The 13,345-nt window shown below is 37.6% G+C and overlaps 1 protein-coding gene across 3 annotated transcripts in view; it reads left to right on the top strand.

Moving 5' to 3' along the window:
• LOC139945799 (tyrosine-protein phosphatase Lar-like) overlaps nucleotides 1-13,345 on the top strand; it is a 70,758-nt gene that overhangs the window by 40,774 nt on the left and 16,639 nt on the right. For all 3 annotated transcript variants that reach the window (XM_071943231.1, XM_071943229.1, XM_071943232.1), the window contains 15 exons: nucleotides 102-407; nucleotides 1,829-2,137; nucleotides 2,947-3,237; nucleotides 3,713-3,948; nucleotides 4,546-4,615; nucleotides 5,132-5,238; nucleotides 5,795-5,999; nucleotides 6,611-6,704; nucleotides 7,112-7,361; nucleotides 8,116-8,155; nucleotides 8,988-9,093; nucleotides 9,663-9,715; nucleotides 10,457-10,707; nucleotides 11,440-11,527; nucleotides 11,661-11,737. In XM_071943231.1, the coding sequence (XP_071799332.1) occupies nucleotides 102-407; nucleotides 1,829-2,137; nucleotides 2,947-3,237; nucleotides 3,713-3,948; nucleotides 4,546-4,615; nucleotides 5,132-5,238; nucleotides 5,795-5,999; nucleotides 6,611-6,704; nucleotides 7,112-7,361; nucleotides 8,116-8,155; nucleotides 8,988-9,093; nucleotides 9,663-9,715; nucleotides 10,457-10,707; nucleotides 11,440-11,527; nucleotides 11,661-11,737 (2,483 nt within the window). The remainder of the gene's footprint in view (nucleotides 1-101; nucleotides 408-1,828; nucleotides 2,138-2,946; nucleotides 3,238-3,712; nucleotides 3,949-4,545; nucleotides 4,616-5,131; nucleotides 5,239-5,794; nucleotides 6,000-6,610; nucleotides 6,705-7,111; nucleotides 7,362-8,115; nucleotides 8,156-8,987; nucleotides 9,094-9,662; nucleotides 9,716-10,456; nucleotides 10,708-11,439; nucleotides 11,528-11,660; nucleotides 11,738-13,345) is intronic.

Here is a 13,345-nt window from a genome sequence, read left to right as displayed (position 1 = left end):
ATAGTAAAAAGTGGAATGTTTACTGCATCTAGTAAATAATTGAATATTGACTGCATAATACCTTTCTCTCCTCCTCCCCTTTCTTTCCAAACCAATAATAGCTCCTGGACAAATCACAGATGTTATGGTTAGCAACACCACAATGGACTCCATCCAGTTCACTTGGAGTGAGCTGGACTGTGAATCACAGCATGATAATATTACTGGTTACAATTATGAATTCAACGAGATCAATGACAATGAAAGTGACAGTGTTGATGATGACATGGAAGTGGACATGATTGATCTGTCTTTTGTGTTTAGAGACCTTAAATCATGCACCGACTACGAATTCAGAGTTCAGGCCATCGGAGAGAAAAAGCTTGGCATATGGAGTGAATGGGTGAGAGCCACCACTAGTACGGCAGGTAAGGGAACACTTTGACAAAAACATGCATTATATTCTTCCTACTTTTGTCTGATTTCAGATTATTTATAAATAAACGGAAAAACTGTGATTAAAGACACTGGAAACTATTGGTAATTGTCAAAGACCAGTCTTCTCACTTGCTGTATCTCAACATATGCATAAAATAACAAGCCTGTGAAAATTTGAACTCAATCGGTCATCGAAGTTGCAAGATAATAATGAAAGAAAAAACACCCTTGTCACACGAAGTTGTGTGCTTTCAGATGATTGATTTCGAGACCTCAAATTCTAAATCTGAGGTCTCAAAATCAAATTCGTGGAAAAGTACTTCTTTCTCAAAAACTATGTTACTTCAGAGGGAGCCGTTTCTCACAATGTTTTGTACTATCAACAGCTCCCCATTACTCGTTACCAAGTAAGGTTTTATGCTAGTAATTATTTTGAGTAATTACACATCGTGTCCACTGCCTTTAAATAGCCTGAAAACTCCTATTAAACCCTTCCCCATGTGGACATGCACGTCCTGCCCTTGTGTTCAATAACATTTTCCTACTTTAAAATAGAAGGCAGGGCAGATTGAGGTGTCTTTTTTTAAGCGAAACTTAATTTATATCGTTCTGGTTCCATAAATTAACTTTTTTGATATTAACTGAAAATTTTTTTGTTAAAGTTAATTAAACAAGATGATTCTGTGTTTGGGGAAAGCAATCATGTTTTGTCAACGATTTAGTGCTTTTTATTTTTGTTGCAGCGACCAAAATTAGCAATGTTGCTTTTGGGGTCTCACTTGTCTCTGGATTTTAATCCATGATACCCATAATGAGGTTGGAAAGATAAATAGTCAGAACACATTTTTGTACATTGAGTATCGATATCCATTATTGCTATTGCACATAAGGAACAATACAGAGGTAGTAACAGCATAGTAAGGGTTTGTAATATAAGAACTGTTACATCCCCATAAAGAACAAAAGTAAGCCCACCCAAGTAACATGCTTGTGATATTTTTTCATAGGACTTGGGAAAGTACTGAGTATACAGTGCTAACACACAGCGGTGTATTGGTAAAAACCAACAATTAATATTCTTTATCCCGATGCAAATTTAACATCTATTTAATATCGTTGCGGTACCCGCTGCCAAAACAAAGGATTCAAACTGCCTCTAGCTACCGGGCAATCTCGGTAGTCTACATTGTAGTTGGTATGACACTGCTCTAGAATTGCAAAGGTTGTGGGTTGGAATCCCACCCGAGTAATATGCCTGTGATATTTTTTTCACAGGACTCGGAAAAGTACTGAGTATACAGTGCTAACACTCATCGGTGTATGGGTAAAAACCAAAATTAATATTCTTTATGCCCGAGGCAAATTACATATCTATTATGAAAGTAAGAATGTAGTTGTAATTTTTCCGCAGCCCCTGAAAAAGTAAGAGACCTTGTGTTGAGACCCGGAGACAACCCTTCCTCTACCATCCAAGTGACTTGGAAATCATCTGATCTTGATAGCTGTAAGATCAACACTTACCAGGTGCAGTATACAGGGGAAAGCCTGGAGGCATGCAGTCTACGCAGGGTCTTTAACTCAACATCAATCACAGTGAGGGCCCAAAACGCAACCCTGAGGAACCTCTGGCCATATTCAAACTATAGTATTACTGTACGAGGGGAAACTGCTGCGGGACTTGGAAAAAGAAATACAGAAGTGCTGCAGACCGCCCAAGGCAGTAAGTCGGGTTTTTGGAGGTGTTTTGTCCCTCGTAATTTTGAGTAAGAGTTCAGTAGGCCCATACAGTGATGTGGCCATCTTGTTTTCAATTAATTTAAGTCATGGTGTGTGCGATACGTGCGTATGCCATTTTTTAAATTTTGCCATACAGTTGACGTCATGAACATTGACCAATGAAAAGACATAGAAATGGTTTGAGTGCGATGCCATTTTGCCAAACACGCGCGTCTTGTGATGATCATTTTGCCATACACGCATGTCACACGATGATCATTTTGTCATCCAGATATTGAAGGCGGCAGAGCTCAGTGGTCTCTGGGATATATTTTAATGAACCAAACCAAGAATTGAAAGACAATAATTGTCTAGTCCCTTTTTGGCATATTTAGAGTTGATATTCATAGTTGCTACTTTACACAAGGAACATAGACGATGGCTAAATTGTTGCATGATGTTGTGAGATTAATATTTGTAATGGTCACTAATAAAAAATTAAACAAGCTTACATTTGGATTTAATATAAATGTATGGCGAGATCTACTAATAAAAATAGTAATAATAAAACTAATTATTTTTATTGCACCTAAAGTGTGCGCTTTACAAAACAAAATAACTGAAAATTTAAGTACAAAGGTAAGAACAAAAACAAAATTGAAAGCTAGATGTGCAAAAGCGACACTATCAAGCAAACAACTAACAGGGACTACACAGGTAAAAGATATAGTGTAACAAAACTGCAAAAGTTCTAAGTCATTCAGACAATTCATATGCTTTTTAAACATGTGTTTCAACATTTTGTTGTAACAGTTCCTTCAGCCCCACCTAAGGCAATCACCCTCGTCGACGACGGACCAAATCATCTCAAGTTTACTTGGCAGCCACCAATTTGCGGCCAACAGAATGGGCTGATTGTCAACTACACCTACATCCTTGTGAACTCCATCAGCAACGAGACAGTCGAAGATAACACAGTGACAACGATGGAGGCTTTCATTGATGATCTCTTGCCGTTTGTAGACTATGACTTCATGGTGCGAGCTAACACCGAAAAAGGCTCTGGACCATTCGGCCGTTTGGTTGTTAAAACAGCAGAAGGGGGTATGTACAGTAACAATTATAAAAACTAAAGGCTCTTTCAACAGTTTCAGTGCCTCTTTTGTTATTCTCGAATGGATTGGAAAGATATGACCCTGTGGCATAATAAAAACAAATTATTTTAGTTTCAGATTTCTTTAAGAAATTATAAGATTTGTATTTATTTTTTGCTTTATTTATTTATTTATTTAGATGTTTTTATTTAACAACAAATTCAACAGCGCAAATGCCAATAGGTGTCCTTATTTGTTCATTTTCTGTGCTAAATTTGAAGAATATTAATTTTGGTTTTTACCTATACACTGTTGTCGTGATAACTTCTGTAACGTAAAAAAAAAAACGTGTTTCTTTTATCATTAGCCACAACCTTAAGACATTTCTGATAAACTAGAAGTATAACTTACTCTAACATTTGGGAATGTAGTCTTGAGTTGTCTTTCAGAACATTGAAATCATTGATAATTCATCTTGATTTCAGTACCATCACCTCCAAGAAACTTCCTTGCTGTGAATTCTGAAACAACTCGTTTGGAATTCACATGGGATGCACCGGCTCCAGTCACTGGAATTATATCAGCCTACCAGTTTATGTATTGGCATTCCGGATTGGATGAGAGCTCAGCTGGTGCTGTAGACTATGAGGTGGAATCAGCCAATCAGGGACACCGTTACATCCTCGAGGGGCTGAAACCATACACGGATTATAACATCAAGGTGTGTTTTAGGAGTTGGGGGATTCTTTATGTTAATTACTTACTACTTAATATTCATGTGTGCATTTGGAATCAACCAATCCGGTACATCATTACTTCCGTTCGGGGCTGAAACCGTACATGGATTATAACATCAAGGTGTGTTTTAGGAGTTGGGAATTCTTTATGTTAATTACTTACTACTGAATATTCATGTAAACATGTATGAATTTGATTCAGTGCCTTAAAGACTGTACAATCAGAGTTAACTATAAACCTTGCAGATATAACCATGTATTAAATCTCCTTTGTGGGAGTGTTGGCTCTGAAAAGAGCCGGTTTGGACTCAATGTTTCGAAAAATCATGCAATTCATAATCATAGATGTTAAACCAATGTTTGTATGAGAGAGATTGGCTGGCAACAGCTTGGTGTTTATATCTTGATGGGAAAATCATCCAAACAATGGGTAGGGTAAACAAAATGATTTTTTATCACTGATGCAATTGTTACATCTTTCAGAATTTTTAATTTTTTCAATGCAATTGTTACAACACACAAAAACTGTTGTTGCCCTGAATGCAATTGTTTCATCTTTCAGCAACTTTGTTTTCTTACAGGTTCGAGGGAGTACTGGTGCAGGATTTGGTGACTGGTCTGTGACTCTAACAAACCGGACAGCCGAAGGCGGTGAGTTAGTGATTGTTTAAACAAGGAGGCAGTGGGAAGGGGGGGGGGAGCTGCATACATGATCATACCAAACTAACCTACTTCAAACAGGCATGCAGCTTTTCAACTGAATAGCTGATACCCTCTTTTTTTGTTTTCAAAACAGTGCCATATAAAACTGAAAAAAAGGTTTGATCGGCCATTTCCTCTTTTTTTTTGCAATTAGAAAGTTGCACTTCTGTTCAAAAAGATTTTCTCAAGCAGAATTAATACCAAAACCAGCATCCAATGGAATTTATAGTCGGTTACCTATAATCTTGCTTAGCAGGATCTTCTATGCTCAGTAAACATGTTTGGCAAGCAGCTTCAATTCTGAACATTTTTTTTTTCCCAAGACTTTCCCTTAAAACTCTAGTTTCTAAAAACTTATTTTTGTCTGATCATGTCTTACTGTTGTTACCCCCTTTTCCTCTCCCAAGACATAAATAAATTCTAACTCAATAACTAACATAATGCTCTGCCTATTTCTTTTCTTAGCTCCTGAACAACCTATGAATGTCGCTGTTGTAGACAGGACTACAACCACCCTCATCATCCAATGGAACATTCCAGACAATATCAACGGCGTCTTAAGGGGTTATAAAGTAAGCAGTCGCCTCAAGTGGCCTCTCTCAGTTACCATCTTAAAATTGTTTAAGCTCAAACCAATAATGTTGACCAGCAAAAGGTTACTATGCTAAATTTATGATGTAATGTGTACTGTTTGTGGGTGGCACTGGATACTATTGGTAGTTGCTCAAAATAATTGTTAGCATAAAAACTTGGTAATGAGCAATGAAGAGCTGTTGATAGTTTGAAAACAATTGTGAGAAACTGCTCCCTCTGAAGTAATGTAGTTTTTGAGAAAGAAGTAATTTCTCACTAAAATATTTGAATTGAATTCGAGACTGAGGTCTTGAATTCAAGGTATCTAAAAGCACACAACTTGTGCAACGATGGTGTTTTTCTTCCATTATTCTCTTCGCAACCTCGACGACCAATAAAGTCCAAATTTTCACAGGTTTGTTGTTTTATGCATATGTTGGGATACACCAAGTGAGAACATTGGCGATCATGCCTTTCATACACTAGAATGTTATCCAGATTTTACACACCGACCACTTGCTTTTTTTTATCAGGTTTTACTTTTCTTTTGCGTAGATGAAGTACAGAGTTGTTGATCGACCTTTTGCGGTTTCATCAAGCGGACGTGACCTAGGGTCAGAGGTCAATATCAGTCCAGATGCATCAAGCCACACACTATCGGACCTAGACGCAGCCACAGGGTATGAAATCAAGCTGGCTGCGGAAACAGTCGCTTATGGAGTGTATACCGAACTGACGCCAATATACACCAAAATTCCAGGTGAGACCAGTTTAAATAGCACTGCTTAACGTTAAGCAAATTTTTGTGTTTACTGTAGCAGAAAAATTTGCTACGATGCAAGCGTATTTCACAGGTTAGCTGAAAAATAAATTGGTCATATTGCACGTTTACCATGGATTTGCATTGTGGCGTCATTAATTTTCATGCAGTAGGCACCAGAAGGTTTAGCATGCCTTTCCTTGTGTTTACGGTTAGCAGCGCTATGAAATGGAAATCACACAGTAAGCACAAAATCAGCCACTAAGCAGCTCTATGAAATTGGGCCCTGGGCTTGGTTCTATAAAGCTGCCTAAGAAGCAACAAGTCCTTAATAAGTTTCTGCTAGGCAAAAATGAACAGGATAACAGTCAAAGATGCTACGTGTGAAATAGTATTTTTGCAGGTAGCCAGAGAAAGGCTCAAGGCCTAAAGTCTACCTCAGGTGAAAATATCTTAGTCAGAAATTACTTCAGAGGGAGCCGTTCCTCACAATGTTTTAACATCTCTATGTTTCCCATTACCGAGTAATTTTTAATGCTAATTTTAAGTAATGTGTCCAGTACCTTTAAAGACTGTCTATTTGTGAGTAAGATTGTTTTATTTGATGACAGATATTACGAAACCCAAGATGCTGGATACGCCGTCCGTTGGGGACGACAACCTAGTAACATTGCAGCTAGAGGTGATGGATTCTCCATATATTAGGTAAGGAATTTGTAAGAAATATTCCCCAAAACGCAACCCTATGGACACATCTTTTGTTCTTCTCTTTGTTCCTGCACTTGACATTATCCCATAGACTTTGTATTCATATTTCCTTGTGGAGCACTCCATTCTTTAGAATTACACTAAGTCCTTTTGTTTTCCCTTTTTTGTTCCTTTTTGACCATATATAGGGTACCACAAGAGCACATCTGAAATTGAAGACCTCCAGTTTCCCATTTTGTCTTTATACTCAGAACTTGAGACGGTAGAAACAATAATCCTTTCACAGGATGTACATCGTGTGAAATTTTACAACCATGCCACATTTTAGCAAGGGACCCTGCCTTGCTTAATTCCTCTCGTGTGAAAGGGGCTTTAATCATCCTTGGTCTGATTTTCAAAAACAGTGTTTATCAGGTGACAGTCGCCAAAGTAAAATCCGCGTCTACAATCAGGAGACGGGCTGTCGGGGACAGTACGCTCGGCAGCTACCAACAATCACAGAATGAGTACATCACTGCTGAGTTCAACAAGACTGCCCTGCCGTCAACGTTCCAGGTCGGTGATAACAAGACGTACAATGGGTACTACAACGCTCCCCTGGACCCAGGGACTAAATACGACATCCAGTTTTGCGGTGTTGGTAAAACCAAACAGGTAGGTAGAAGATATGCGATTTGTATCCTTGGGAAAAGGCGCTTCAGCAAATGCGCTGTATTTTTTACCCGCACTGGCACTCTCACGTATATTTGTATCACTTCCGGGTGTATATTCATTTCAACTTAAAACAGTTATTAAAGACTGGAACACATTACCACCACAGACATATCCATCACGGCCAATAAGACCTTTGAAGGAGCTGTTACAACCCACCTCTAAAGCAACTTGAAACTACAGCGCAACAAAAGTGACAGAAAGCTGATTAAAACTGTGTATGACGAATCACGTATTACCCCCCCCCCTCACGCGGGCAAACATAAGGCGTATTCTTCGTTATTATTATTAAGAACTTTCATGTTAGACCTTTCTCTTTTTCCAGTCCTAGTCATAAATGCTATGTGTAGTTGACAGCTGAAAACAAAATCCTTCAAAACCCCATCACGTTAGAGATGGTGAACACCCTTACACAATTCTGAATGAATATGTATGGCACAATGGTACCAGGGTCTGCTCATCTGGAGGTTACTATACAAAAGCTTGCTCCGAACCATTTGACATAGCAACTGTCTCTATAGTCTGAGGAATTCAAATATAAGCGGTACACTGTGACTAAGCAAGTCAATGTACCAGACATTATTTAAATCTAACTCGTAAATGGCTTACATGTATTGGACATTCTGTTGCGGAAATGTTCAGATTTGCATTTTGTGTTCTCCTGGTTTTCATTGTTGGTTCATTCTTTCTTTTGAAGGATACCAATCCAAGTTGTACGGAACCATCGCCAGTTAAAAGTGAGTAGAAATTCCTCTTTTCCCCCTGTCCAAAATAATAGAATAATAATATTGTCTGTTTTTGACCGTATCAAATATGACGTTACCATCACTCAAATACCTGCCCTACAACATGGCGTCTGTAAGCGTGTGGGTGCATGTGCCATACAAATCAAACCGACAACGCTGCATGCTTCATTGATGTACGCATTAAGACGCCCATACGGCCTGGCCTACATTATGTCCGCTTTCTAGCAATGTAGGGGTTATTTGATACGGTCTATACAGCAACAATATTCTAGTCGCTAGATCAATGTGCTTTACATTATTATACCTGTTCATCAGGCGTTCTCTCGGACCATTCCTCTTAAAGGAACACAATGCCTTGGATGGGTCGAGTTGGTCTTTGAAAAGTGTTTGTAACCGTTTGTTATAAAATGCATATGGTTAGAAAGATGTTTTAAACGAAGAATTTAATGATCCACACAAACATCCCCTCGTAGTAGGACTAAAGCATCATGGCCTTGTTGTAAATATTTCCATCTTAAACTATTGTGGTACAAAAGCCAAAAGTGTCAACAATTTTTGTATTTGTTTTATTTAATACACAAATTTTTATAGAGGGTAACACATCCAGGCAAGTGGATCACTAGGGGGCCCTCTTTTTCAAAAAACATTCAAGCCAAAAGAAGAATATAAAAGCGTTGACTGTACTATCAATTTAAATAAAGAAAAGTGCAACAGAGTAAGCAAGGAAAAATTTATATATAATTATTAAAATGATAGAACAAAATGTGAGCGATTTTGAGGAAACTGACATTCTGATTATTATCATTTTATTATTGTCTTTTAGCTCGAGAACTTGGTACAGGAATGGATATGATAGTTGCTGTGATTGTCAGTATTTTGGTCGTCATGGCAATAGTTGTGTTTTCGCTTGCTTTGGTTGTCCGAAGAAGGTACGCCAAGTCCGTTTACTGATTGCAAATGTGTTCTTTATCTTTGTTGAAGTGAATTTTCCATTGCCTTGTTTGGATGAAGTTGTAGTACGTTGTGATTCCTAGGCGCTTAGGGCTTTCTTTAAACTTTTTTACACAACATGACACTAATCAAAATGTTTTGTTGGGGGGGGGGTATTTTCTTTATGAAAATTATTTCATTGAGTTTTACTCAATTTTATGTAGTTATTTTAACTATAGATTAGAAGGCAAGTATAAACTGCTGTTGGGGTTTGGATGGGGGTGTCAGAAATCGATTAAAATCTCAACAGAATGAGAATTTTATGAAAAATAGAACCCTTGTTGAGGTCCAAAAAAGGAACCATACCACACACAACTTTCCGCCAATGACAGGTGTTCCTCAGACTGAACAGTGGGGGCGCTGTTTGATCTTTGTGTCATGTGCATGGGGTCTACTTGCAATGAATCACAGTCAATGAGTTTCGGAAGGAAACAAGTATTGAGAAATATATTAAAATTGGTTTTCTTTCACTAATTGTGATGTTTTTTTAAAACTAATTTGTTTCCAGACGGCGAGCAGAAAAGACGGACAATACCAATGGCATCACTCTATCTAACCTTGGTAAGACTTGTACATTGTTATATAAGTTGTACTACTGGGTGGAGGGAAGAAAGTGTGGTGAAATGACAAATAGTTTGTTTGCCCTCACAAGCTTTAAAGGATTTGTTTACAAGGATCTTGGATTAGTCAATACCCTTAGCTCTTTCAAGGTTCAATAAAAACCCACCTCTATCCTAAGTTACGCTAATTTGTATTATCTTCAAGTCTGCGCTAATCCTCCAATCAGATTCGCAGAATGGAGTGGTGATAAAAACCTATATTGCACGGCTAATATCACTACCATGCGTATTGTGTGTTCTATGTCACGCGCCAAGTTTGCTTGAAGATATGTCGTTATCACACGCGGTGTGGAAAAACGGAAAATATAGCGCGTCTGCATCCCATATGGGGCGCAGAAGCGCTATATTTGTGATATTCAACTCGAGCTTGTGTGATAACTTATATTATTGTTAGTTGCATTGTTATTAATATTGGGTTTTTCCCATACACTGATGTGTGTTAGCTTAGCACTGTATACTCAGTGATAGCTTAGCACTGTATACTCTGTATTTTCTTGAGTGGTTGCACAGGTTGTATGCTACCCAGGGAGCTGAGAACGATTAAAAAGATGTTATTGGCCCAATGACCAGGGCACTAATGAAAAGCGCATTGAGACGGTTATTGTAAAATGCGCTAATAAAGAATTTGTTGTTATTATTATTGTTACTATTTCAAATTTCCTATTTTCAAAAAATTTAACAGAAAAAGCAAAGCCAAGAACCAACGGTGTACCAAATCAATCAACTGTCGTTGAGGAACTTGTCCGCAAGGAGCTCAGGCGTACAGATGGGGTCAAAGGGAAATCAACCACACCCGTGCCAAAGCCGACTAAGGTCTCGGCTCCGCCCAAGAAAGCTTGGAAGCCCCACAGGCCGGTCAGCCTTCAAGATCTTCCTGAGTACATCAAGAAGAAGAAGGCTAAAGGGAACAAGGGCTTCTCACATGACTTTGCTGTAAGTTGGATTAGTTCATTGATGGGTTTAGGATTATCTCAAACCCTAATCCCCTTTTAAGGGGATTAGGGTTTAAAAAGGCACTGGACACCTTTGGTAATTGTCAAAGACCAGTCTTCTCACATGGTGTAACTCAACATATGCATAAAATAACAAACCTGAGAAAATTTGAGCTCAGCTGGTTGTCCAAGTTGCAAGAGATTAATGGAAGAAAAACACCCTTGTCGCACAAGTTGTGTGCTTTCAGATACTTGAATTCGCGACCTCAGCTGAGGTCTCAAATTCAATTCAAATATTTTATTCAGAAACTACTTCTTTCTCAAAAACTACATTACTTCAGAGGGAGCCGTTTCTCACAATGTTTTATACTATCAACAGCTCTCCGTTGCTCGATACCAAGTAAGTTTTTATGTTAACAATTATCAAAGCCTTTCATGTGTATTTGTGTTTTCAGTCCCTCTATGGTTCATAGGTTCCTCCTTATTTGAGGTTTTCTTCCCACATCTAAACCAGGGCTTAAGCATGAAAACTTTCTAAGCACAGAAAAATCTTGCTTAACAGAAAGCCATACATCTTTCCCTCAAAGTAGACTTGTGCTGTTGTTTGGGAACATGACATAGATGATGACAATATTTGATTTAATCCACCTAGCCTCCAAGAAGACTTCAGTTGTTGAAGTTTGCAGCTGAAGAATCTTTAATTGCAATTATTTTATTTGTTGTCTGTGTGTAGAGTTTACCGGATGAACAGCTGTTCTCTATTGATGCAGCCCAGAAAGAAGAACAAAGATGCAAGAATCGATACGCTAATATCATTCCATGTAAGTCCAACTCAATGACTGTAGAAAACCTGCAAATATAATAAGATTAGTAATAAAAGTAATGAAAGTTATTTTTTAATACTTGCCTATTTTTAATGTGATTCTTGTTTATTTGTTTGTTTGTTTTTTGTAGATGACTGCACACGAGTTGTTCTTGATGTGATAAATGATGACGAAGATACTGATTACATAAACGCCTCGTACATCGACGTAAGCAAACACCTAATGACATTAGATAAATAAAAAACAAAGTCTTTAAAGATGCAATGCGTGTCAAAGCTCAAATCGAACAACTCAATGTATTTAATTTTTGCATTAGGCCACATAAAAAAATATATTGTTGATCGTCCTTTTTTTGCGGATGAGGGAGGGAGTTTTTTTTTTAAAGTTTTGTTGACATGCCGATATGAAATCAAGAATAAAGAAATCATCACAATCACTGGGTTTGTGTGTTTTTGATGTTTTCAATTGTTTTGTCAAACAAATTTAACTCCTAGATGACATTTTCTGTAAACTTTTTCAAACAACTAAGCACAGCGTGGCCAAAGTAAATATTTGAAGAATATTGTTCTTGATTTGCCAGCATGAATAAATACCTTCTTTAAACATCTTTTCAAACCTGTACATTTTGGAAAAAATATCAGCTGAAAAATCTACAGGTTTGAAAAGATGTTTAAAGATTCTGATTCATGTTGGCAAAGCAAGAAAAATTCTTCAAACATTTTCTTGGGCTACACTGTGCTTAGTTGTTTGAAAAAAATTACAGAAAATGTCATCTAGGAGTTAATTTGTTTGACAAAACTACTGGAAACATCAAAAACACACAAACCCTCTGTTTATAGTGATTGTATGATTTCTTTATTCTTGATTTCATATTTGGCATGTCAACAAAACAAGGGTCTCATTGTACACAATTTGTCCATGTTTTTTTTCCTACTTTTGTATAACCTTGACAGCCCCTGTCCAAGTTATATTTCTGGTGTAAATATTTAAAGATTTAAAATAAAATTTATAACTTCAGCAACATTAACTCACTTAGAAATTATTTTCCAATAGTTAATGTGACCTTTACTCTTATTTTGTGTTAACCTCCAGGGCTACCAGTTAGTTAATGTGACCTTAACTCTTATTTGTGTTAACCTCCAGGGCTACCAGTTAGTTAATGTGACCTTTACTCTTATTTTGTGTTAACCTCCAGGGCTACCAGTTAGTTAATGTGTCCTTTACTCTTATTTGTGTTAACCTCCAGGGCTACCAGTTAGTTAATGTGACCTTTACTCTTATTTTGTGTTAACCTCCAGGGCTACCAGTTAGTTAATGTGACCTTTACTCTTATTTTGTGTTAACCTCCAGGGCTACCAGTTAGTTAATGTGACCTTTACTCTTATTTTGTGTTAACCTCCAGGGCTACCAGTTAGTTAATGTGACCTTTACTCTTATTTTGTGTTAACCTCCAGGGCTACCAGTTAGTTAATGTGACCTTTACTCTTATTTTGTGTTAACCTCCAGGGCTACCAGTTAGTTAATGTGACCTTTACTCTTATTTTGTGTTAACCTCCAGGGCTACCAGTTAGTTAATGTGACCTTTACTCTTATTTTGTGTTAACCTCCAGGGCTACCAGTTAGTTAATGTGACCTTTACTCTTATTTTGTGTTAACCTCCAGGGCTACCAGTTAGTTAATGTGACCTTTACTCTTATTTTGTGTTAACCTCCAGGGCTACCAGTTAGTTAATGTGACCTTTACTCTTATTTTGTGTTAACCTCCAGGGCTACCAGTTAGTTAATGTGACCTTTACTCTTATTTTGTGTTAACCTC

Source organism: Asterias amurensis, chromosome 13 (genome assembly GCF_032118995.1).
Source record: "Asterias amurensis chromosome 13, ASM3211899v1".
In the NCBI taxonomy this organism is placed as follows: domain Eukaryota; kingdom Metazoa; phylum Echinodermata; class Asteroidea; order Forcipulatida; family Asteriidae; genus Asterias; species Asterias amurensis.
The sequence above is the reverse complement of the archived record's forward strand: the minus strand, read 5'-3'. Positions and strand labels throughout refer to the sequence as shown.